The sequence below is a fragment of the Jaculus jaculus genome, chromosome 11 (genome assembly GCF_020740685.1).
Source record: "Jaculus jaculus isolate mJacJac1 chromosome 11, mJacJac1.mat.Y.cur, whole genome shotgun sequence".
NCBI classification, from domain to species: domain Eukaryota; kingdom Metazoa; phylum Chordata; class Mammalia; order Rodentia; family Dipodidae; genus Jaculus; species Jaculus jaculus.
Window position 1 is genome coordinate 17,948,197 of NC_059112.1, and position 26,648 is coordinate 17,974,844.

The following is a 26,648-nucleotide window of genomic DNA, read 5'->3' on the forward strand; positions in this document are numbered from 1 at the left end:
TTCTGGTGTGCCCATTCTCTCTCTCTCTCAAACAAATAAATAAAATGTTAACAATAAATAATATTTTTAAAAAGAGGAGCCAGGCACGATGGCGCACACATTTAATTCTAGCACTCAGGAGGCAGAGGTAGGAAGATTGCCATGAGTTCAAAGCTGCCCTGAGACTACAAAGTGAATTCCAGGTCAGCCTGAGCTAGTGCAAGACCCTACCTCAAATTAAAAAGAAGAAGAAGAAGAAGAAGAAGGAGGAGGAGGAGGAGGAGGAGGAGGAGGAGGAGGAGGAGGAGGAGAAGAAGAAGAAGAAGAAGAAGAAGAGAAAACAAAGGATTAGGTATAAATGTATGCAGCTATTTTAGTAGCAAAGCCTGGACTTTTTATTTATTTCTTTTTTGTTCATTTTATTTATTTACTTAGTTGAGAGTGACAGAGAGAGAGACAGAGAGAGAGAGAGAGAGAGAGAGGGAGAGAGAATGGGCGCTCCAGGGCCTCCAGCCGCTACAAAGGGACTCCAGATGCCTGCGTCCCCTTGTGCATCTGGCTAATGTGGGTCCTGGGGAATCGAGCCTCAAACTGGGGTCCTTAGGCTTCATAGGCAAGTGCTTAACCACTAAGCCATCTCTCCAGCCAAAAGCCTGGACTTTTGACCTTCGGTTCAAGTGTGCTTCACGGTATGATGGTTCTTGCCTGCTTTCCACACAGCCCACAGAGTCCTTGCTTGGTGATAGCATGGCTGTTATCTGTACATTCTCTGTTAGTCCTGTCTGAGCACATGTTGGGTAAATTTGAGACAATACTTTCTAGAATTACATTTATGTCTGGCTTTTGGTTTCCTGACTAGCTAGAGGTGAAAGAATGCATTTCTCACTGGTGGATCCCTTTGGGATTCTGGAACTAGCCATTTCTCACACAATTATTCATTGGCCTGACAACGGTGGCTCTTTGGGAAGGTTGATATTGGATTTCTGGGCAGATTGTCTATTTCTCCTTTTTCCACTTAGGTTCGCTTTTTTTGTTTTATCTGGGTTCAGCGTTAGCCAATTGGATCTGATCCAAGAAGTTACTTGAGTCAGTTCTTTGGAGAGCAGGGAGCTTATTTCCTGGGTTTGTCACAAAATCATGACACTGAGGAGCACAGGTATCTGGAGGCACGAGAGCTCATGGTATACCATGATCTCCCCAACAGTCTCGTTACTTAGCCTCCACAGAAAGAATGGCAGATGAGCTGCCATGCATTGAAGGGGTGGACATTTGCCTGTGGTTGCTAGTGGGTCTCTAAGAGAGGAATGGGCAAGCAATTGACCTACTAAGCCATGCTCCCCAGCCCTCACCTTTTGCTTTAAATTTTTTTTTGAATTTTCTATTTATTTATTTGAGAGAGCGAGAGAGAAAGGAGCAGAGGGAAAGATAGAGGAAGAGAATGGATGCTCCAGGGCTCCCAGCCACTGCAAACAAACTCCAGACACATGCGCCACCTTGTGCATCTGGCTTACGTGGGTCCTGGGGAAATGAACTGGGGTCCTTTGGCTTTGCAGACAAGCACCTTAACCGCTAAGCCATCTCTCCAGCCCCCCTTTTGCTTTTAAAATGATTTTAGCTTGGCCTGGTCATGAACGTCTTTAATCCCAGAACTCGGGAGGCTCAGGCAGGAGGATGGCTGTGAGTTCAAGGCCAGCCTGAGACTATATGGTGAATCCCATGTAAACCTGGGCTAGAGGGAGACCTTCCTCAAAACAACAACATAAAAAAAGAAACAGTTTATAAAATGACTTGAAATGATTGACCATGAGCAATTGTGTGCAGTTGTGCCCTCAAGGTAAAGAGTGTTATAGCTTGCTGTGTTCCTTTTGAAGGGTTTCAGACTATCACAGAGGTTGCTGCATTTTTAGGAAAAACTTTAAAGCAGTATTTTCTTGTCATTAAAGAAAATGTGAACTTAGAAATGTACTTGTTAAATATATTTTTTTTTATTCATTTGAGAGAGAGCGAGAAAGAGAGTGACAGAGAGAGAGAGAGAGAGAGAGAGAGAGAGAGAGAGAGGAGAGAGAGAGAAAAAATGGGCATGCCAGAGCTTCTAGCCACTGCAAACTAACTCCAGAAGCATGCTCTACCTAGTACATCTGGCTTATGTGGGTCCAGGGGAATCAAACCTGGGTCCTTAGGCTTTGCAGGCAAGCACCTTAACTGCTAAGCCATCTCTCCAGCCCTAGTATGCAGCTTTGTTTTGTAAACTCCAAGTATATTTTATCAGTGTATGGAGAATGACAAAAACTATCATAAGAAGTTAGATGGTGGTAGGAGGGGAGCATGTAGTTGTGAGAAATTCAATTCAGAAACCAAGCAACACCAAGTGGAAACATAGAAAGGTGCTTGAACGATTACTTCAGATAAAGGAAGGGAAACTGGGCTAATTTACCACATCGTCTGGCATTCCATCTATAAAGCAACACCCGCCCCAAAAGTTGAAAAATCCCAGACTTATGTTTGACAACAGGAAAGGAACACAGACTCTCATAGTAGAAAGAGACCCAATCCTGAAGTCAAATGTGAGCTGAACAGAGGGATCCCATTGTCCTTGAATCTGCTTTATTTCCCAGTATTGGCTGCAGTTTTTAAAACGTATAACAAATATAACACAAAAACTCCAAGAAGGCTGCTCTCTCTACAGACCAAATGAGTCTAAGGACAGAGGATCAGTGAGGAAATGACGGAGGCAGTTTCTAGGTCAGTGTCATTAACACTTCTGCATTATGACCAGAGTGCATTTTTGTATTGTGAGCCAGAGAACACACAACTGTAACAAAGCTTTCAGGAAAAAATAAAAAAAGATTAAAGCACGCAAAACACTAGGGAACATTCTGTTTTCTCTCTTCGATTTTAGTTCATTAAAAAAAAATGCTTGTAACAAGCTACTAAATTGACTTCACCACCAGCAACGAAAAGAACTGCTTTTCTGGAAAAATGCTAAGTAGAATTGTCTAGAAGAAAGAATTCATGATACCTTGGGAAGGAGATGAGGAAAATCACACATGGAGAAGGTAGGGGAAAATACATACTAGTTGAGGATCTGGAAGTTTCTTCATATTACACATCATGAAAACAGCTCCTGGCACTAGAAATGGCCTGTGCTTTGTTCAGAGTCATGGCCTGCCACTTCATTATACCATAACCTAAGCATTAATTATTCTCCTCTCAGCTTGGTCTGTAAATTTTTTTATTAGGTTACATCTGAATGTCATCCTCACCTGCAGGAATGTCTCTTCTGGTTTTTTTTTTTTTTTTTTTTTTTTTTGGTTTTTTTGAAGATTTTCTTTCAGCACATTCAGAGAAATAGTGACCTTTATTAGGTCACAGATTAAATAGCTAGCAGGCCTTGACAAGCTGCGCTGAGTTTGTTCTGAGCTAGGGTTGCAGGAATTCTCTGGAAAGATCACTCCAAGGCCAACTATGAGTGAAAGTAGAGGACTTTATACCCAGGGGCCAGAAAGCTTGAGGTCGCCCTCCAAAGAAGCGCTGGCCCTGAGATTTTGTTTCCATTTTATAGTTTTCATAGCCAAGGGGAGGGGGAAGTGAGCAAACAAGATGTGGCAATTTGCATATCAAACATTTCTATGTCAGGCCATCCTAACAATGAACTCCATTTTACTTTGCTTTAGCTTAAGCTTGTCTGTTCCTCTGGGCCCATTCTGGACAGTTCCTTCTTTGGGATCTTTCCATCTGCTGACAAAGGTAAGTTTTAGCTCCTCAGCAATGAACTCTTATAGTAACTCAGTGGATCGGCTCAACTTTTAGCTTCTTTTCTACCACCCTAGGATTTCTCAGATCGTTTCCTGCTCGCGAGGAACACTCAGTGATTTTGGAAATGAGTATGTCCGGTAACTCTACTGGAAAATCGAACCTAGGTCTTCAGGCTTTGGAGGCAAGCTCCTTAACTGCTAAGCCATCTTTCTCCAGTCCTCTGTATACGACAGTTTAAGGCTGAAGGAGAATACCCATGGAAGCTGACAAGCAGGTCTTATCAGAAGCCATGTAGTTCAGCACAGTAACAGAAGAGAAATTGGCTGTTTTTTTTTTTTTTTTTTTTTTCTGTCTAGAACAGTCGACAGTCACTGGGCAAGCAGGACGTAATCTTTTGTAGCACCAACAGGGCGCAGCTGACGGTAGCCAGTGTTGTGGAGGTACAGAGTGCTGGGCGTGGGCATAGATGAGCTGTGCCCGGTATGTGATGGGGGCAAATGCAGGGTCAGCATGAACATCAGTAGCAAAGTGAGTTTCAGATCAAGGTGCGAGTGTTGGTTTCTGCGCTAAGGGAAAAGTTGTTGCCTGGCCAGGTGGAGTTGCAAGGGTGGCTGATCTAGTTACTAATAGTGAGTGCCATCCAGAAAATAGCACTAGGAACTCAACTTTGCTCTAGTAACCTCTCCAGAACCTTCTATTGAAGAAACCTAACATCATACTCTAGGGAGCTGCTTAAGGGAGTTAGGATCATAGAACACATCTATTGATGTTTGAAGAGGAAACAGCAATGTCTGTAACTGGCAGTGTTTAAGGAGGAGTGTATATGTCAAGTATATATGTATTTATGGAATTATGTATGGATACCCTGACAAAACAATTCATCTAAACATACAACTAACTTGCATTATCAATTGACTGTGCAATAGGCATATTCAGCTATCTTATTTTTATCTTTTATCTTATTTTTATAAAATTATTTTAGAATTATATCTAAAATCTGTAGCAACCCTGTGTCTGGGACCTTCATTATAGGAAGTCAGCTTTAGACCTTATAAACTTACAAAGCAGGTTGAAGCTTCACACTAACAATTTGTAAACCAATGCAGTGTGTAGAGAGTTGCTGCCCACCTCTCACATTTTAGCCAGCAAGGTTCTCACACCATTGTCAGGGGCATTATAGTTTAGTTTTGATAACAGACGGGGCATGAGGCGGTAACTGTGCTTGTGAAGTTAAAAGCATGTTTTTAAATAACAGTCTTCTTCAGATTAAAGCTTAATCTTCCTGCTTCCCAGCTATATGAATAAGGGTAAATTACAAACTCTGAATGTCTCAATTTTCTCAAGGATACTTCATAGGGCTATTGTGAGGACATTAGTTAATAGAGTTCCTGTAACCCCAACAACTTGGAAGGCTGAGGTATGAGGACCTTAGATCGAGGCCAGCCAGCCTGGCCAAGATGAAGAAACTTTATCTTGGAATGACAAAATAATTTGTGTGTGTTGGTTTGATTCAGGTGTCCCCCATAAACTTAGGTGTTCCGAATGCTAGGTTAATTAATGCCTCCTGGAGGCAGTGTCTTGTTGGGGTTGGCTTATGGGTATTATAGCCAGTGTCCCCTTGCCAGTGTTTGGCACACTCTCCGGTTGCTGTTGTCCATCTGATGTTGGCGAGGAAGTGATGTCCATCCTCTGCTCATGCCATCGCTTTCCCTGCCATCCATGGAGCTTCCCCTCGAGTCTGTAAGCCAAATAAACCTTCCACCCCCACAAGCTGCTCTTGGTCTAGCATTTTCTGGCAGCCACGTAAACCTGAGTGCAACATTATGTGCACACGCGTGTGCATGCACGTGCGTATGGGTGGGTGCGTGTGTGCCCCTGCCCACATGAGGGGTCAAAGACAAGCTCACTCTTTCCGTTGTGTTTGAGGCAGGGTTTCTCTTGTTTTTGCTGCTGGGACAGCCAGACTGGGTGGACCGTGCGCTTAGGGATCTAATCTGTTGATTCTGCTTTCCATGCTGTAGGTCCTTCTTGGGATCACAGCCATGCACCACTTTGCATCCTTTTCTTGCAAATCGGGAACCAGAATTTGTGTCATCAGATGTAGCATGTTCTTTTTCTTTTTCTTTTTTTTTTTTTTTTTTGAGGTAGGCTCTCACTCTAGCCCAGGCTGACCTGGAACTCACTATGTAGTCTCAAGGTGGCCTCGAACTCACAGAGATCCTCCAACCTCTATCTCCTGAGCGCCGGGGTTAAAGGAATGCACCACGATGCCCAGTTGTAGCATGTGTTTTTAATCACAAAGCCATGTTCCCAGCCCAGACAAAAAAAAGACTTAAAAATGTTTATTTATCTGTTTATTTATTAGACAGAGAAATAGAGAGGATGGGTGCTCCAGGGCCTCTGGCTACTGCAAGGGAACTCCTGCATGTGCCATTATGCAGGATCTGGAGAACTGAACCTGAGCCCTTAGGTTTTGCAGGCTAAGCCACCTCTCCAGCCCCTCAAAAAACTTTTTAATATTAAACAAAATCTGACAATGATAACTCAATACTAGGTGTTTCTGATTAAACTGGAGAGTAAGGACTGTGTAATTGCAAACATCAATCAATATAATGCTCAGTCCTAGGTAGACGACCAAAATCAAAATGTTATTTTGAGAATTCAGGATAAAGTTCTTTGCTCATAGCTTTTTTCTAAAATATCTTTATTAACTTGAGAAAAATCAGAGTGAGAAAGAGACTGAGAATGAATGCACCAGGGCCTCCTCAAGAGTGGATGAACTCCAGGGGCTGGAGAGATGGCTTAGTAGCGAAGCCCTTGCCTGTGAAGCCTAAGGACCGCAGTTCGAGGCTCGATTCCCCAGGACCCACGTAAGCCAGATGCACAAGGGGGCGCACGCGTCTGGAGTTCGTATGCAGTGGATGGAGGCCCTGGCGCGCCCATTCTCTATCTGCCTGTTTCTCTGTCAATGGTTCTCAAACAAATAAGTAAAAAATAAACAAAATTAAAAAAAAAAAGAATGAATGAACTCCATACGCATGCACCACTACGCATCTTCCTTTACATGGGTACTGGGGACTCGAACCTAGGCCATGAGGCTTTGTAAACAAGCACCTTTAACCGCAGTATCATCTCCTTGGCCAGTTCGTCTTATTTTGCGTCATGGAGCCTACCTGTGGGAGTCGTGTGAAGTAAGAGTTCGTCTGCTTCTACCAAGCTATGAAGATTCCCTCATCCACTCATAAGCCTCAAGGCAAGGCTAACCTGAGCCTTGCAGCCTAAGTCCTGGCTGGGTTCACTTAATTGTGGGGTCAAGAGCAGCACCACCGCCCCGCCCCGCCCCGCCCAGCCAGCTGAGGCGCCGACCTGGCGCGCGAGCCCCGGTGCACGCCGGGAATTGTAGTTCCCAAAGGGTGAGGAAGTACCCGGTCGGCGCACGCGCGCTGTACACCTCCGCGCCTCTCCGGATAAGGAAGCGGCCGGGCGCTGCCACGCGTTCTGCGGGCCGCGAGCAGGGCCTTCTGGGAGTTGTAGTCGCCGCAGGTGGGCGCCGTCGGTAAGGAGACGTAGCTTTTCTGTGAGGTCCGCCGCTCTTGTAGTTGGTTCCCGGCGGGGCGCCAGTGGGTCAGTCAAGCGGTTCTTGGTTCCTCACTCCCACCGCGCCCCCCGAGGCCGTGTTTTTTTTTTTTAATTTTAATTAATTAATTTAATTAATTTTTTTTTTTGTCCCGGGTTGGTTCCTCCTTGCCCTCCGGTGCTTTCCTCTGATAAATAACCTCGTCGTCTTCCTCTTGGGTCGGGGGCTGTGCAGCCGAGGGGGGAAGGACGGCGCGGCTCCCGGCACCCACTTCTCTCTCTCCCTTCTCCCCGGCAGGCATGGAAGCTTCGTGGCGCCGCGGCCGCGCCCGAGGACGAGCCGTCGTCGCCGTGCCCTCGGCGGGCAATGGAGTCGCTGCGGGCGGCGCCGCAGCTGGGCGAGGGAAGGGGCCTGGGGTCGCGGGTCACGGCCGGCCCGGCCCCGCGGCGGGAGGCGCAGGTGGCCGCGCGGGCTCGGCGACGGCGGAAGCGGCGCGGGCGCCGGGCAGCGGGGGTGAGTACGGCCCTGCACCGCCGCCGCGGGCGCCCTGCTGGGGAGGGGCTGCTGCGGTCGCCCGTCTGCCCTTCACGCCTCCCGCCGCCTCCTGCAGCCTGGCGGCCACATTCCCGTCCTTTGGGCATCTCTTTCATCTTCACTTTAATTGCACAGTGCCTTTGTTACTTCCCTCTCTCTCTCTCCCTCTCTCTCTCTCTCTCTCTCTCTCTCTCTCTCTCTCTCTCTCTCTCTCTCTCTCTCTCTCTGTGTGTGTGTCCACACATATTCTCCCCCCCCCCCCCATCCTTTGGGCATCTCTTTCATCTTCATTTTAATCACACGTTGCCCTTGTTACTTCTCTGGCCAGTATACACACCCACCCACCCTCCTTCCTTCCTCCCTCCCTCCCTCCCTCTCTGTCTCTCCCATCCCTTTTCTTCGCCTTACCATAATCGGAAGACTATCCGTTGTGTACCACTGGATTGATTTTGTTGGGACCACAACAGGGCTTTAAATTAGAACTTATTGATTTATTTGAGAGAGAGAGAAAGAAAGAGGCAGAGAGGAGAGAGAGAGAGAGAGAGAGAGAGAGAGAGAGAGAGAGAGAGAGAGAGAGAGAGAATGGGCGCTCCAGGGTCTCCAGCCACCACAAACTGAACTCCAGACGCGTGCGCCCCTTGTGCATCTGGCTTACGTGGGTCCTGGGGAATCCAACCAAGGTGCCCCGGCTTTGCAGACAAGCGCCTTAACCGCTAAGCTATCTCTCCAGCCCTCTTTTTTTCATTTTTAAATCCTAAACGCCTGTGTTAAACTTTTTTTTTTTTACCCACTTTTGTAAAATAAGATCTTAGTATCTTAAATAAAAGGTTTGTCAGTCTCAGTGCTATTTTAAAATTTATTTATTTATTTGAGAGAGAGAGAGAGAGAAGGCGGGAGGGAGGGAAAGATAGAGAATGGGCCATACCAGGGCCTCTGGTCACTGCAAATGAACTTCAGACACATGTGCCACTGTGAGCATTTGGCTTACGTGGGTTATGGGGAATCAAACCTGGCTTCTTTGGTGTCTTGGCAGACATGCTCCTTAACTATTAAATCATCTCTCCAGCCCAGTATCTTAATATCTTTGTGTATGATAACAAATTTAGATAAGGATTGGGCATTCTCATCTTACATTGTCTCTCCTGCTTCTGAAATAAGTTGCCCTTGGCTACCTTTCTCAGAATGCCTGCCTTTTATTGGCTGTTTTGTTTAGTTTATACCGTGTAAACCTTCAGTTGGTGGCACTTTCCTCAAACACGGTTTCTGTTCATAAGTGTCCTGTACGTCTGTGGACATACCTGCTGTTCTCATCTGGGGTTTGTCAGCACATTTCATCCAAGACCCCGTGTTAGTGGGTCCTGAGCACTTGTACACAGTTGCTGCATGAAGAAAAGACATAACCCCTAAAACCATTCTATGTTTGTGTTTGGCATGTGTTTTCCAAAATTACTTATTTTTGAGGGAGTAGGAGCAAAATTGAACTTAATGGGTTTCCTACAAGCTAATTTTAAGTTTAGGTTACTTACATTAAGTTTTGAATCAGTGTTTATTAAGGTGGTGAAGTATACAGCTTGGAGACTTCTAAATAATAAACTTTCTTGGACTTGTGGGTAGAACAAGCATTCCTTACCTGAGTCATTGAGATTTAACTATAAGAAATAATATGCTAGAAAATTGCTTGGCCACTCTGCCCAAAACTTTTCTTGATGCTAGGTAGATATATTTATCAGAGTATGGATGTTTATTATATCTGTCCATTCACCCTTTCTGCTTTGGTGCATTTTAAGTATCAAGTGTCTGTCTCCATCTCCCTGGAGATGCCTGCCTGGAGAGGATTCCCAGGATTTTTGCTCTCAAGTTCAGAGTCTCATTGGGATTATGTGTTGTGAAGTTGCTCAATTCTGTTTGTATTGCTGTTTAATAAATAACAAAATGAGAAGTACAAACAGTACTAAAGTGTCTAGTAGAATTAATCTAAACATTATTACTTCTTTTGGTTTTTTGAGCTAGGGTCTTGCTCTAGCCTAGGCTAACCTGGAATTCACTATGTAGTCTCAGGCTGACCACAAACTCACAGTGATTCTCTGACCTCTGTCTCCCTAGTGCTGGGATGAAAGGCCTACACCACAATGCCTTGCTAATCTAAACTTATTTAACGTTATTTGATACAAGCCTATTTAACATTTTTTTCTTCTTTGGAAATGAAGTTGTAAGAAGCCCATTTTCCATGTTAACATTTTGTTTGCAAGCTGAGAGATTGGAGGCGGGGAGAGGGAATATGGGCTTGTGCCAGGGCCTCTAGCCACTGCAAATGGAACTTCAGACGCATGTGCCGCTTTATGCATCTGGCCCTACAAGAGCACTGGAGAATGGAACCCTGGTCATCAGACCTTGCAAACAAGTGCCTTTAACCATATTAACATTTTGTGTAGATTAATGCTAAGTGCATTTCTTTTTCATGACCATATGACCTTTCAAGTCTCCATTGAAGGCCAGTAGTTCTTGAGCTTTATAAACAGCAGCTAATAAGTGTCGTAGAAAGACAGTGATTACTGTCTGTGCAAGCCTTTTGGTGGGTTAGGCTGAGCCTGTGGTTCAAGAGAGGGTGGCTTGAAGTAGCCACCCCACTGCTTCTGCTGTGCCCCAGTGAGTGTGTCCCCACCTCTTAGAAACCCCTAGTGCATACTGTGTTTTAAACATCTCACCCCGTGTATATTTTGTTGATGTTTTCTTTTGAGGTTGATCATACGTTTTTGATACTTATGTAACTTTTTTCTTGATTTGTTAGCAGCTGTGTTTCTCTAACACTTTATTGCTTTTTGAAGGATACTTAACAAAAATTTGTTTCTCTGTGTTAAGAAATTTGAAATCTTTCTCATAGTAAGAGGATATTCCAATGTGTGATTAAAAATGATATCATAGTCAAGTGAACCACAGTTGTTTTGGCCTACAAACGAAAGATAGTCTCAAACAAGACATGATAACTGATAATGATTTGAAGAAATGAAGCCACTTTCCTTTCCTTTTAACAGAGCTAATGTCCCAGAAGAAATTTGAGGAAATCAAGAAGGCTAATCAAGCTGCAGCCCAAAAACTTGTTGAAGAACAGTTTAGCTCTTCATCTGAAGAAGAAGGAGATGAAGATCTTGAAGGAAAACAGGGGAAGATAGTTGCTAATACATTTATAACGTACACTACTCAGACAGGTACTGATTGACCTTTTAAGTTTGGACTTTTTTCTTTTTGTTTTTTGGTTTTTCAAGGTAGAGTCTTGTTATGGCCCAGGCTGACCTGGAATTCACTATGTAGTCTCAGGGTGATCTTGAACTCACAGCCATCCTCCTACCTCAACCTCCTGAGTGCTGGGACTAAAGGTGTGTGCTAGCATCCCTGGCTAAATTCTTATCATGTGTCTATCCCCATAGATACTCCTTATGTTGGAGGATGACTTATCCCTACTGGTTGATCTCAGTATTGCTCTAGTCTTCCAAAGCTAGACATGGGAAAACAGAGATGGTGCAGGTGTGCATGAATGAATCCCTCTTTTTATTTTCCCCGAGAGACAGACACAGACAGTTGAGAGTATGGGCATGCTAGGGCCTGTTGATGCTGCAAATGAACTCCAGATACATGGGCCACTTGGTACATCTGGCTTTCCCTAGGTGCTGGGGAATCAAACCCAGGCTGGCAAGCTTTGCAAGCAAGCACTTTAACTGCTGAGCCCCATGAATATTCTGTGGAAGTAACACTATCGAGATATTGCTTCATAACTATATTTATTTTCTAGACAGGGTCTCATCAGAAACTCAGGATTCTCCTTACTCGGTCTCCTGATTGCATTTTTTTTTTTTTTTTTTCATTTGCGAAAAGGGGCAGAGAGAGAATATGGGCACACCAGGGCCTCCAGCCTCTGCACACGAACTCCAGATGTATGTGCTACCTTGTACATCTGGCTTACATGGGTCTTAGGTAGTTGAATCTGGGTCCTTTGGCTTTTCAGGCAAGTGCCTTAACCGCTAAGCTCTCTCTCTAGCCCCTGACTGAATCTACCTTTCTTTTCCTTGCATTCACCTGTTTCAGGCCTTTACAGCTCTTGACAGATGAAAAAACTGAAACATTAGATAACTGGCTCAAAACTACCCGTTTTTTCTTTTTTATTTTTTTTCTTTGTAGCTGCCTTTAACTGGTACTTTCTGCTTATTCCAGTCTTGACCTGAAACTCAGAGGGATATGTTAGGATGCATGACTTTAAATGCCATGGTAACCACTGGGACATGGTAGACAGTACACTTTATTGCTGCAACCAAACTTTAACACAAGCTTCAAAGAAATCATTCATGAAATTTGTGAAGATAATTTAAATTTTTTTCATTTATTTGAGAGAGAAAAGGACTCAGAGTGAGAGGGAGAGTGTGCGTGAGGGAGAGGGAGAGGCAGGCAGATAGAGAGAAAATGGGAGCCCCAGGGCCTCCAGCCAATACAAATAAATCCTAGATGCATGCAGCACCTTGTGTATCTGGCTTATGTGGGTCTTGGGGAATTGAACCTAGGTCCTTTGGCTTTGCAGGAAGTGCTTTAACCACTAGGCCATTTCTCCAGCCCTGTGAAAATAATTTTGACTTTAATTAATGTCTGAGACCTTATTCATTTAATACATGATTCTTAAAGTCTAAATTACATGTATTAGCTGCTAAGCTAGATGAAATTTAAAATGTTTTATATGTATATACACACACATACAGATTTTAAAATTAGCTGTGTTACAAATATAGTAAAATATACTGAATATAAGGATATTTTAAAATTTAAGGATATTTTAGAAACTTAAATTCTTACTTAAAATAACACTTGTCTTTTAATTTATAGTTTTGAGAGTACTTTGGATGTATTTTTCTAAACATCATAAATGACATGTTTTTTAATACTTTTTGTTTATTTATTTATTTGAGAGCAACACAGAGAGAAAGACAGATAGAGGGAGAGAGAGAGAATGGGCGCGCCAGGGCTTCCAGCCACTGCAAATGAACTCCAGACGCATGCACCCCCTTGTGCATCTGGCTAATGTGGGACCTGGGGAACTGAGCCTCGAACCGGGGTCCTTAGGCTTCATAGGCAAGCGCTTAACCGCTAAGCCATCTCTCCAGCCCATAAATGACATTTATGTTTATGTTAGGGCAAGCGTTTGTAAATGCTGTGTTTACTTAGCTGATTTTAGAAAGTAAAGAATAACCAAATTTCTTAGATATTTAATTTATCTTTGTGGCAACATCTTGGTTAAAACTTGGTTATTGCCATGGTAAGTTCTATACATATATAAGTTTACATTATCAATTTATTATTTTTGGAGACCTGGTCAACTTAATATTGAACCATTTTCATTGTACTAAAAGCATGTAAAATTATTATTCTTTCTTTATATTTATTTATTTTGAGAGAAAGAGGAGAGAGAGATAATAGGCATGTCAGAGTCTCCTATCACTGCAAGTGAATGCCAAACACATGTCACTTTTGTGTATCTAACTTTATGTGGGGACTTGGAATTGAACCCAGACTGCTTGTAAGCAATTGCCTTTAACCATTGAGTATCTCTCTAGCTCTTAATTTTCTTATGCTAACATGACTTGAATTACTGCCTTTTTGGTGTCATTTGTATTTTAGGGTAGTTTTCTTTCATTTTGTTACTGTTAATTCTTGCATCTTTCTCCATAACCCCTCACTGTAGCACACTCCCTTAAGAGCCAAACTGAGGTTACTGTGCCTCACACTTCTTGTGCGTAATGCCAAGATAATAAATAGGTCATTTAATCCTATATAAATACGTCTACTATGGTATGTAACATACATACCCAATACTTGCTTAAAAAATACAGTTGTGGGATAGAGAGATGGCTTAGCGGTTAAACACTTGCCTGTGAAGCCTAAGGACCCCGGTTTGAGGCTCAATTCCCCAGGTCCCACGTTAGCCAAATGCACAAGGGTGTGCACGTGTCTGGAGTTTGTTTGCAGTGGCTGGAGGCCCTGGCGTGCCCATTCTCTCTCTCTGTACCTGCCTCTTTCTCTCTCTTGTCTGTCCCTTTCAAATAAATAAATAAAAATAAACAAAATTAAAATACTTAAAAAAAATATAATTGGCCAGGCGTAGTGACACATGCTTTTAATCCCAGCACTTGGGAGGCAGAGGTAGGAGGATCGCCTTGAGTTTGAGGCAACCCAGAGACTACAGAGTGGATTCCATGTCAGCCTGAGCTAGAGTGAGACCCTACCTTGAAAAACAAACAAAACAAAAATACAGTCTATGATGCATTTGTGATCCCACAGCGAAATAACCCCCCTGAGGAGAGCCTTCAGTGGAATGTGGGCAGGGGACAGGAGATATAAGAGATAACCTGATGGAAATATGACCAACATGAGATTTGTTTATACAGTAAAGTTCATAATTAATAACAACAAATGATATACTCCACTATCTTTTTTCTAAAAATACTGCCATTTAAAGCTGCAGTAGTAGACATAATATAATGAAATGTGGCTATTGTACTTTATTGGTATTAACATCTTTTCATTGCAGTTTTGGTTAAGAGTATGCTATAGCTCCCCTTCCCCAGGTTATGTTTGTGTTAAATTATCCTACTTAGTGTTGACTTTCATGTGTTTTTTAAAATTATTATTACTGTATATTTTGGAGCTCTTGTCTGTATATTTGGTGCTCAATAAATTCGTTAAAGACTTTAACAGGAAAAAGTAACTACATGCTAGGAGAGCTGAGTTCCGTGAATTCATGGACTTTGCAACTTTTTGGCAATTTTTTTTTAATCTGTTAAGCAGATTTTTTTGTTTGTTTTTTGAAGTAGGGTCTCACTCTGGTCCAGGCTGACCTGGAATTCACTATGTAGTCTCAGGGTGGCCTTGAAACTCATTGCAATCCTCCGATCTCTGCCTCCCGAGTGCTGGGATTAAAGGCCTGCGCCACCACGCCTGGCTCAGATTTTTTAAGTTATATTTGTGAGTAGTTAAAATTGTTTGGCATTTGTCACATAGTATGATTTGTTGATGAGTATGTGTTTTCAGATATTGCTTAACATGAGGGTTTAATTTCCAGATGGAGATACACGTGAACTAGAGCGCACAAAACAGTATGTAAATGAAGCTTTTCAAGCGGGGGCTATGACATGCTTGATTTGTATTGCTTCAGTGAAGAGAAACCAAGCAGTAAGTTTTTCTCCTTAATAAATTAATATCTTCTTCCCCAATATTTTATTTGGCAATTATAATGCTTAACCCTTATCCCATTTATGTATTTAACAATGCTTCATGTGACAGTTTTATATGTGAGTCAATCTTCATTTTTTTAAAAGTTTTTTTAAAATATTTTTTGTTCATTTTTATTTATTTATTTGAGAGTGACAGACAGAGAGAGAAAGAGGCAGATGAGAGAGAGAGAGAGAGAATGGGCATGCCAGGGCCTCCAGCCACTGTGAACGAACTCCAGATGTGTGCGCCCCCTTGTGCATCTGGCTAACATGGGTCCTGAGGAATTGAGCCTTGAACCGCACAGGCAAGCGCTTAACTGCTAAGCCATCTCTCCAGCCCCAATCTTCATTTTTTTAATCTAAAAATTTTCTTCAAATATTTTAGCACTGTAGATAACTGAAGCAAGTTTTGTCAGTTTTAATGCATATTTTAATTCAATAAAGCATGTTAGTGTCTACACTGATTCCCACAAATATGAACTGTTAAGTTGTGCTCTATTTGTGGTTTTAATTTGTTTGTTATGAATTTTTTCTCTTATTCCAAGATATAACTGAGAGTTTAGTGCATAATTGTCAAACACTGTATACTGAGCTACTGATTTTCATTGTTTTTTTCTTGTTGTTTGTTTTGTTTTTTCAAGGTAGGGTCTCACTGTAGCCCACGCCGACCTGAAATTCACTATGTAGTCTCAGGGTGGCCTTGAACTCATGGCAGTCCCCTTCTGCCTACTTCTGCCTCCTGAGTACTATGATAAAAGGTGTGCGCCGCCACGCCTGGCTCCTTCATTTGGTTTTGAAAAAGGAAAATCATGGTCCTTGCCTTTGAGAACTTGCTGACAACTGTGATTATTAGTTAGCTTCTCCTAGTAGTGTGGAAAGCGTCATTGGGGAAAGGTTCAGGTATAACTTTTGTCTTTAGAGGAGCTCTTGCCTAATCATGAAGCTCTTCATGTGTGAATTTAAAAGGACATTAATGAAAAAGTTAATGAGAAGTGACAACTTCTATGTGTCATCATGTTTAGACTTCATGTGAAGCTATTACTGTTATAGTAGAATTGCCTAGAGAGGGGAAATTGGGCCGTATAAAATGAGTTGGTCATGCACAGTAGATCAGAGATTGAATATGCCGAGGCTGGCGAAGACAGCGGAGCAGAGTTAGGTGCCCTAGTGCTCAGTTGCGCCTGGTTGGCGTACGTTGACTTCCACTGTAGTGGATGAGTAGTCTGTCTGCATGCCAATATATTTCTATTTAAAATCTTGATCTGTGTGTAGATTGCTTTTTCCTTCTTCCTCAAGATGTTTCCTTGCCTTGGGAACTGTCATAGCCGGTTACACAAGTGTAATATAGAACCAAGTAACGGATGTCTCTTGGAGCTACATGCTTTCAGGGAATTTGTGGGTGATGTGACACCAGTTCTGTCAGGGAGTGGGACTGGGTCAGTACAAGGCATATTGTGAGTGGTTTTTGGAAGGGTTCCACGTAGGGTTGAACTGCTTGGCTCTCAGTAGTAATCAGTTCAGTGTAGCATCACTTGGCATTTCTCCTTCCCTGTTTTGTCTCCTCACTCCTCTGGGTTCTTATTTCACACAGACTTTGGGGGAATTCAAGATAAGAAGTTAGCTTTTTATTTTTATTTTTTATTTTTATTTAATGTTGTTGTCAGCTTGTAATATGCTGTGTCTGATTTTTTTTTTCAACAGTTGTAAAATGTTACAAGGAAAGCAGAAGTGAATTTTGTCAGTTATATCAAAACATTGGCAGGCTTTAAAATTAGAGCTATTTCTTAAACTTTTCTGTGTATATTCTCACTTCTTCCTTAGTCAATTTTTAGAATTTTGCATTGGATGCTAGACTGGTAGGTCTTATATATAACAAAAAGGCATTATAGAGAGATATTTACAAATTTGTGTTTAAGGATGCTTGTGTAGTATTATAATTGGAAATAAATGTCCAACAACAAAAGATTGGTTCAAATTATGATACATAAATGTGATATACTATATAGTTATTAATCTCATATATGAACATATTTGATGAGAGTAAATGTTTTTGTCATATTTAATTTAAAAGTAGATAATTCAGGGCTAGAGAGATGGCTCAGCAGTTAAAGGCATTTGCTTGCACAGCCTGACAGGCTGGGTTTGATTCTCCAGTACCTATGTAAAGTCAGATGCACAAAGTGGAGCATGCATCTGGAGTTCATTTGCAGTGCCAGGAGGCTTTGGTATATCCATTTTCTGTCTGTCTTTGTCTCTGTGCTTGCAAATAAATGGTAAGTAGAATGTTTTTAGATACAAAAATAGATACATCAGTCAGTACCAGTATTCCTTCATTTTTCAGAAAGAAGATAAATCCAAATGTGTATAAGATTATCTGGGTTGGTAGATATAATTACTTCTGATTAAATCTGAGTGATAATACACATATTTTTTTCTTCAGGATGTTTATCCAAAAGCATGTCTTGCTGGGCATGGTGACACATGCCTTTAATCCCAGCACTTGGGAAGCAGAGGTAGGGGGATCACCATGAGTTCAAGGCCACCCTGAGACTACATAGTGAATTCCAAGTCTGCCTGGGCTAGAGTGAGACCCTACCTTGAAAAAAGAAATGAACAAAAATCACATGCATGTTAATTTTTGACCCCTTTTCTTAGGTATGGAGCTGTTCGGGATGTTTCTGCATATTTCACATGCCCTGCATTCAGAAGTGGGCTAAAGATAGTCAGTTTCTTGTATCTTCTTTAACAGATGAAGATTTTGGGAAGAGAGACTATCCTTGGCCTTGGTAAGTTTTTCTAGCTTATTGGACTTTAAGTTGCAGAATCAGTAAAAGTTACAGATCCTGAGTTGCTGTGTTGGAAGTTCTCGTGTCTGCCTTCCTCTCAGCTAACCCTTCTGTTGAGGAGCGCATGGGACCTTGTGACGGCTTCTTTCCCTGCAGCTTAGCTCGCCACTGGCCCCATGCAGTAACTGGTAAATCACTCAGCTCTTTTTTTTTTTTTTTTTTTCCTGGCAACATAACTCCTCAGTTCTGCTGTTAAAAGATGATTTTCTGTGGTGTAAAGTTAGGAAGCATTCATAGTTTGGTACCACTTTCTTGGAATTCCTATCACTATACATTAGTTTAAGTATGTGTTTGTTATGCAACATTTTGATCAAATTCTCAAAACTATGTTTGTGTATTATCTGATACTTTTCATTTTCTACATTTGTTTTGCTAGTTTTGCTTTTTATTAGTGATTATTAGACTTTGGACTTCTGTTTTGAGAAAAAGTAGAGAAGTAAAAATTAACTTATCTGCTAAATAAAAGTAATAAAAAATTATCTCCACTGGTAGCCCAAAGGGTAGATTTCATCATCAAGGTAATGAGGGATCAGCTCAAGGCCTTTTTTTCCTGCTCATATTTCATAAGTTTCATAACTATTTACTGATAAGTTTGTGGTTTTTTCTTAACATAGACTCCAAATTATGTTAGACTGAGGCCTTACAAACCTGGATTTGAGTCACATCTTATTTACTTATTATAAATACTAAGATATATTTCATGGTGTAGTTTATTAAAACATTTTAGGAATGCAAATTTCTTTATAAAAACAGCCTTGACAATCATTGAGACATTCTTTTTTTTTTTTTTTTTTTTTTGGTTTTTCAATGCAGGATCTCACTGTAGCTCAGGAATTCACTGTATTCTCAGGGGGATGAGATACTCTTTTTTTTTTTTTTTAATTAATATAAATGTAGAGCTGAGAGTTACTTAACGTAAAGTTAATTGAACTGAGTATAGTCAGTTTCTGATTATGTTTATGTTGTTTCTCATGTTGCTTCTACAGATAAAAATTAATAATTTCATTTTTTTTTGTAGTCCAAAATGTAGATTTGAATATAAAAAATCAGAAACACCTAGTAGATACTACTGCTATTGTGGGAAGGTAGAAGACCCACCTTTAGATCCATGGCTTGTTCCTCATTCATGTGGCCAAGTGTGTGAGAGAGAATTCAAACCTCCTTGTGGCCATAAATGTTTGCTACTCTGTCATCCTGGTGAGTTATATAATGTACTTGTACTTGTTTATAACTACTATATCTTCTTACTGTTAAAGCCAAAAAGAATGCAGGTTGCATTGAAAACTTAAAAAAATATTGAAAAGGATTACCTTTTAAAGTGCTTGGTCAGAACTTACTGATAAGTGTAGGAATTGTAAGCTGTACTGACTTGTAATTGTTTCCCCCTTTCATTACATTCTAGGTCCCTGCCCTCCTTGTCCAAAAATGGTCACAACTACCTGTTACTGTAAGAAAGCAAAGCCTATCCCTCGTAGGTGCAGTGCCAAGGAGTGGTCCTGCCAGCAGCCCTGTGGGCGGAAGTTGCTCTGCGGGCAACACAAGTGCGAAAATCCCTGTCACGCAGGTAAAGGGCTGTATGTACCCATGACATGGTCTCAGCTGAAGTTAAAGCATTCTTTGTTAGCATTCTCATGTTTATGTGCTAATTTATTATTGCAATTTCAGGAAGTTGTCAGCCTTGTCCAAGAGTTAGTAGACAGAAATGTGTATGTGGCAAAAAAATAGCTGAGAGAAGTTGTGCAAGTCCACTGTGGCACTGTGATCAAGTAAGTACGTATGTATTTTGAAGGGTGTATTAAAGAATGTAGAAAGCAGGAATGCTCTATATATGAACAAAAGTAAGAAAAAGTAACTCAATTAACTACATGCCATATGTTAGGAAGCTACTTTTAAATATAATATTATAATTATTGGAAGACTGTTTTCTCAGACTAAGTCCTTAAAAAGGATATTGGATTTTGGATCCAGTGCTTTACTTTTTGGCCTTGTTATTTCTCCTTCTTTTCTCTTCTCAGCTAACAGCGACCCTCCTTTCTGGAGCTAACCCCATTAAGAAAGTAGTATTGGTTTTATGGATTGGCATGGTTTTGGTAATGTTGGGAAGGATGGTCATATGCAGATGGGTATACAGTTTTCTCTTACATTTTTAAAGTACATCCTTTGGTGCATATGAAACGTATGCACATGTTGTATACATGTACACATACGTATGTGTGGCATCTATTAAAGTATAGCAATATGAAGGGCACATGATTGAAAATGGATTATGCTTTGTACAGTCTTAAGTTTTAAATCTTTCATTAGTCTGCACTTTATTTTAGGTTTGTGGACAAACACTGTCATGTGGTAACCATACATGTGAGCAAGTCTGTCATGTTGGTGCTTGTGGAGATTGTCCTCGATCTGGAAAGAGGGCCTGTCCTTGTCAGAAGTCAAGTAAGACTTGTTTTCACGGCTGTGGGAAGACATGGAGGAAACTTAAATGCTTATTACTAAATGAAAGCAAGTTAACTTGAAAAGGCTATATTGTAGAGCTCTTGACTGTATGGTATTTTGAAAGTCAAGCTATAGAAATGGTGAAGACAATTGGTTAGGGGTTAAGAGAGGAGAGATGAATGGGCACTGAACCTCTCTGTTACACTGTTGTGATTGATGCGTGTCACTATGCACTTGTTTATGCTATAAAATATACTGTGCTTATGGTGAACTCGGACAGATACTGCGACTATTGAGTGGTAATTATATATCATTGTAAGGCCATCCTTCAGAGTGTTACGTCTCTTAGGGGGCTTTGGTAATGTGGCGGGCTGTGCAATAATTGCCACTACGGTCTACTAGCTTATAGTAAACTCACTTTTGGCTGTTCTATGAAAGACATCATTGGATTGCAGTTAGAGTCAGCTTTCTTGGCTGTTTGCCAATAATACTCTTATTTATGAATATCTCTACTACTTGTCAAAATGTTTTTGTTTATTTTTATTTATTTATTTGAGAGTGGCAAAGAGAGAGAGAGGGAGAGAAAATGAGAATGACGTGCCAGGGCTTCCAGCCACTGCAAATGAACCCAGATGTGTGCCCCTCCTTGTGCGTCTGACTAACATGGGTCCTGGGGAATCAAGCCTCGAACCTGGGTCCTTAGGCTTCACAGGCAAGCGCTTAACTGCTAAGCCATCTCTCCAGCCCTCAAAAGAGGTTTTATAGTATGTTATAGTCTGTAACCTTTATTTTTTTTTTATTTTTTTATTTTTGAGGTAGGGTCTCATTTTAGCCCAGGCTGACCTGGAATTTACTATGTAGTCTCAGGGTAGCCTAGAACTCATGGTGTTCTCTGCCTTCCAAGTGCTGGAATTAAAGGCATGCACCACCACGCCCAGCTAGTCTGTAACTTTTTTATCCTGTGAGATTAAAAGGAAATTTAAAAAGAAAATTCTGTCTGCTCTGAAAATTCCTCTAGTTTTATGCAGTTATCCTCACTTCTTTAGATAACTGTTTGTTGAGGATGGTAACTTGTTATGTGACAAATTTCTTTGTAAAAAACACAAGCTTGGCACCATTTAGGACATAGTGGCAGGAGGATTATGAATTTAGGGTCAGCCTTGCACAAATGTTAGGGACTATTTTCATTAAATTAATTTTTCCCAATAATTATGTAGATGCAAAATTTCTAGTTTAAGAAGGCTGTCATTCTTTAGTACTGAAGAACAGGAACTTTGTTAGTGACTCATAATAATGTGTCTTACTTAACACTGACACTTTATCTGCTTTCAGAGTTTTCTTTGCCTTGTACGGAAGATGTACCAACTTGTGGAGACAGCTGTGACAAAGTACTGGAATGTGGAATCCATAGATGCTCACAGCGTTGTCACCGAGGTCCTTGTGAAACATGTAGACAAGTTAGTCGTGTCCTGTAACAGTTTCTCTGGAGCACTCTGTGGCTTATGTGTCACATGAGATTGTTTCCCACTCCTTCCTTCACATGTGTCTGTGTCACTGCCTGTTGTCCCTATGTGACATTGATTGTAAGAAGCAGGGAAGTACACTAGCAATCAAATCCAAAAGTTACCTTCTAGTTGTTTTTGCTTGGTAGAAGTTTAGTGTTCTCATGCTTATAGTCCACTGTCCATTTTTCCCAGAAGAGCAGTGTTAAATTAGACCTAGTTATGATAGAAAGAAACATGCATAGATTTAAAACTTTAAAGTTACATATGTTTAGTTAGAACACTAGATAATCCAGCTTTCTTTTTTGAGATAAGATGGAGCGATAGGGTTGTAACTGCTTATGAATGGTTTTAATATTTTTTTACTATTTGATATCAAATTCTAAATTAAATAATTCATATGAAGTTCTTTTGGGCACAAGTGAAATATAAACATATTTTAGGAGCTTCAGCTTTGGTTTTATTAGTTTTTCATACAAACTTTCTATTGAAAATTTGTCTTTCATATTTTATTTATTTATTTATTTCAGAAAGTCCTGCTGTCTTTTTTTTAAAATTATTTATTTATTTATTTGAGAGCAACAGACACAGAGAGAAAGACAGATAGAGGGGGAGAGAGAGAATGGGCACGCCAGGGCCTCCAGTCTCTGCAAACGAACTCCAGACGCGTGCGCCCCCTTGTGCATCTGGCTAACGTGGGACCTGGGGAGCCGAGCCTCGAACCGGGGTCCTTAGGCTTCACAGGCAAGCGCTTAACCGCTAAGCCATCTCTCCAGCCCGTCTTTCATATTTTAGTAATTGCTATTTAAAAATACTTTTATTTATTTGAGGGGGAGAAAGAATGGGCATGCCAAGGCCTCCAACCACTGTAAACGAACTCCAGATGCATGTGTCACCTTGTGCATCGGGCTTACATGGGTCCTGGGGAATTGAACTTGGGTTCTTTGGTTTTTCTGGCAAGTACCTTAACTGCTAAGCCATCTCTCCAGCCCTTAATAGTCATTTTTCATAGCATTCCTTGATGATTGTTCTAGGAAGTGGAAAAGCATTGTCGCTGTGGAAAGCATACAAAACGAATGCCATGCCATAAACCCTATCTGTGTGAAACTAAGTGTGTTAAGATGCGTGACTGTCAGAAGCATCAGTGTAGGAGGAAGGTAGGTATGAGAAGTGGAAAATTAATTAAAAGTGCCCTTGAACTTTTCCTTTTTGAGCCAGTGACAAGCACTGACTATCCTTGGTGCTTAAATCTTCAGCTGTTCAGTCATACTTCTACATAAAGTACTAGTATTCTAATATTCTGAATTAACATTAGTTGTTTATGTTAGTGGAAAAGTATACCAGTTTATAATAAATCTCAAGTCAGGTGGTCTTGATACATACTTGTAATCCAAGCACTTGGGAGTGAGGCCAACCTGGGCTACATAGCAAAAACCCTGCTCCCCCAAAAAACACAACCATTGAAAGAAAATAGTCTCCTTGTGTCATATGTTAATCCTCCAAACAGCTCCATTCTTGGGCTGTTTCTGTTCTCTGCTTTTTAAGGTGTCACTAGTGATGGCAGCCACTGGTGGTTGAAACCTAAGAAAAGTTAGACAATAGAAACCATTATTGATGTTTGGGTTGCTATTAATTTGAACACTATTTTGTTGAGCTCTTCTGGGTTTCTTCTGTCATGAAATAGGCTTTTCTCAGGGACGAGATTTCTTGTTCTCAAATTTACTGAAATAGTGTTTTTAGTTTAGCTTTTGTTTTTTTACTTACAGTTAGGCTTTAGACTGTTTGGCCATTGAGTCCCCCAGGATCTTCCTGTTTCTGCCTCATTAGTGCTGGAATTACAGGCATGTGCCACCATACCTGACATTTGTATGTGTTTCTGCGGCTTGAACACAGTTCCTCAGGCTTGTGAGGCAATTACTTTATTGACCAAGCCACACCCCAAACCCTGTCTTACCTGCTAATAGATAACATTTAGAATTTATTTGGTCTAGGTTGACAGTATTTGTTAATTTAGCTATATACCATTTATGTTTAATGTAATTTTTAGTGTTTAGCTTGGTGCTTATGTGCCAGAAGGTTCTTCCACTGTGGCTGTAAAGAGCAAAAACTGATCCCAGCTCTGTGTGGCATGGGAATTTTCCTCCTTTGTAGAGCAGTTTTAGGTTTGGGGTGGTTTTCTTTTTACAATGTGGACAGGCGGATACTCAGGAAGTTTCCAGAGTTTTCCAGAGATTTCTGAAGTATTACTGCCTTACCATAAGTTGTAGCCCAACTGGCCTCCATGAATTTTGTTCAACTTGGCTAGACCAGATTGTGTGTAGCTTCCTTTTTATATTGTGTTGTGGGAGGGACACCTCCAGGTCAGTGCCCTGTAAAGCTCACTTTGTCTCAGGCTTGCTGCTTTGTGTTGCCTACTGTGTCAAGTGTCTGGTTTTCTAGTTGCTTGAGACAGGGAGGAGATCTTTTCCATCATGCTGAAATGTGTCCGTGGGCTTCCTCATTTCATGTATCACATACCCTTTTCTCCTACTGCTTCTCAAAGAGATGGGCACAGTATTAGAAAATGTCTGTCTAATTGAGTGAAGATTTGTGACTAATGAATTGCTTTTCAGTGGTATGTATTTTCCAAATCCTGTTTAAAATGATCAGTTTGCTTCCTCTCCAAAATATGGGTTTTTGGAAGTGAAGAGAAGAGTTAAGTTGAAAGGCAGATGAAAGAGTTGTCTGGTATTCATAAATGGAAAATTTGAAAAGATGATAGCTATGTTCTTCACAGGCAGATTGGAAATGATGGGGAGAGCTTGTGCTACAAATAGCCTCGTTCTCCTTTTCTCCCTTAGTTGGTCTTATACTTTGAAAATGAATAGGAAGCAACCTGAACATTAAGCCACCTTTATTTTAATTGGATTTAAATAGCCAGACTAATTACCTGAATTTGATCACATCTGTACTTTCATTAATGTTGTCATTCTCTGCATAGACAAATTAATGAAATTTTCTCATGGAAGGGAGCCACAGAATGACTAAAGAGTAGGAAAATTTAGCTTAATTTTGTTAAGTGATTGTTTAAACAAGTTGGTTCATAGAAATACAGGGCATGTGCTTGCTAAGAATGCTGATACTCTTGAATATTTTCGTCCTTAAAGTGAAAATAAAAAACTTTTGCTTTCCATTAATGTCTGTAAATAACTAGGAATGACTTGTTATGCATGAGTTTTCAAATTATATATTTGCTTTCTCTTTAGTGTTGTCCTGGAAACTGTCCACCTTGTGATCAAAACTGTGGACGGACTTTAGGATGCAGAAACCATAAGTGTCCGTCTATCTGCCACAGAGGTAAAATTTCACAATAGATGTCATTTTATGTTTGCATTCACCAAGGGCTTTATGTCAACAGCTTTCATGCTCATTATTTGTAAGGACCCCTAACAATCTGGAACAGCAGGTAGATAGCCTAATATTCTTATTTTATGAACAGTGTGCTTTGCACTTACAGCTAAAGAGGGTTTAGTAACTTAGGAAAATGTCTAGAATAGCAGTGTGGCAAGATTCAACCCAAGTCTAAATGTATAGAAGTGTTTGATCTTTCTATAATTCTACATTTTTTTCATTCCCTTTTTGGTAACATTTCCCATGCGGGCTTTTCTTTCTTTTTTAAGGTGTTCATAAGATACTCAGTTTTATTATGCATTTTATACACTTATGGAATTAGATGTAGTAAGTTATTAAATATCTTATATCATTGGTTTTGCAATAGTTTTATCTCAGGAGCCCCTTATGCTTTTTGCTGTCCAAATGAACTTTGTTTATGTGAGTTTCATCCATTGACAATTGTGGTATTTGAAATTAAAATATAATACATTAATATTTTTAAGTTTTTAAAATTATTTTATAAAATATGTCCATTTAATATAGTTTTTGTGGAAAATAGCTATATGTTCTTTAGAAATGTAAGTGGAAGTGGTATTGTTTCACATTCTTACAAATGCCCTTAATGTCTAGCTTATTAAAAGGTAGCTGGTTCACATGTCTGCTTGTATTTTCATTCTGTATTAACTTGTCACTAGTTCTAGCAAATTCCAAGCATGTGAGACTTTGCACACACATCCACCATCTCAGATGGGTCTCAGAGACATCAAGTTACCTGGATTACCTTTTGAGAATTGTGTCCTAAATTATTATGGTAACATTTTAAAATGTCTGAATATTCAGTTCTGGGGTTACATGAGTGAAGAAAATTGACAAAGTCCTTGCTCTTATGAGACTAACTCATAAGTAACTTCCTTCTCAGTAGAATATAGATACTAGGTAGTGACATTATAAGAACTGAGTGTAATACTAAAATGCTAATGGGAACATTGAGTACTGTTTTTGAAACTGTATGAAGGAGAGGGCTCTGAGAAGGTGACACTTGAAACCAGAAAGAAGTAAGAGGTCAGGCCGCATAGACATGAAATGGACTAGTGTAGTAGGCAAGGAGGCAATGATAGTGCCCGGGGGACATACTGGGAGGATATGAGGTGGGAGGTGGTGGGGATTAAGAGTTGCTTGGAAAAGGAGAATGTGGATAGAACCTTGTATAATAACATTAAAACTTTGTTCTTGAAGCAACCTGACTAGACTACTGTGGCTATTAAAGAAGCTTGAATCACTAGTTTAAAATTTTCTAACCCAGGAAAACACCAGGCATAGTTGGTTTTTACAGATGATTTCTAACAAACATTTATGGTATCTAATTCATTCACTATTGAACTGTTTAAAAGTAGGT

General features: G+C 40.6%; 1 protein-coding gene across 1 annotated transcript in view; it reads left to right on the plus strand.

The window, feature by feature from the left end:
* Positions 1 to 7,611: 7,611 nt before the first annotated feature.
* Positions 7,612 to 26,648, plus strand: part of Nfxl1 (nuclear transcription factor, X-box binding like 1) — a 44,040-nt gene continuing 25,003 nt past the window's right edge. The window contains exons 1-11 of the mRNA XM_045161240.1: positions 7,612 to 7,825; positions 10,879 to 11,052; positions 14,946 to 15,055; positions 17,752 to 17,882; positions 18,961 to 19,139; positions 19,345 to 19,506; positions 19,608 to 19,708; positions 20,264 to 20,378; positions 21,711 to 21,835; positions 22,915 to 23,037; positions 25,126 to 25,216. Of these exons, the coding sequence (XP_045017175.1) occupies positions 7,612 to 7,825; positions 10,879 to 11,052; positions 14,946 to 15,055; positions 17,752 to 17,882; positions 18,961 to 19,139; positions 19,345 to 19,506; positions 19,608 to 19,708; positions 20,264 to 20,378; positions 21,711 to 21,835; positions 22,915 to 23,037; positions 25,126 to 25,216 (1,525 nt within the window). The remainder of the gene's footprint in view (positions 7,826 to 10,878; positions 11,053 to 14,945; positions 15,056 to 17,751; positions 17,883 to 18,960; positions 19,140 to 19,344; positions 19,507 to 19,607; positions 19,709 to 20,263; positions 20,379 to 21,710; positions 21,836 to 22,914; positions 23,038 to 25,125; positions 25,217 to 26,648) is intronic.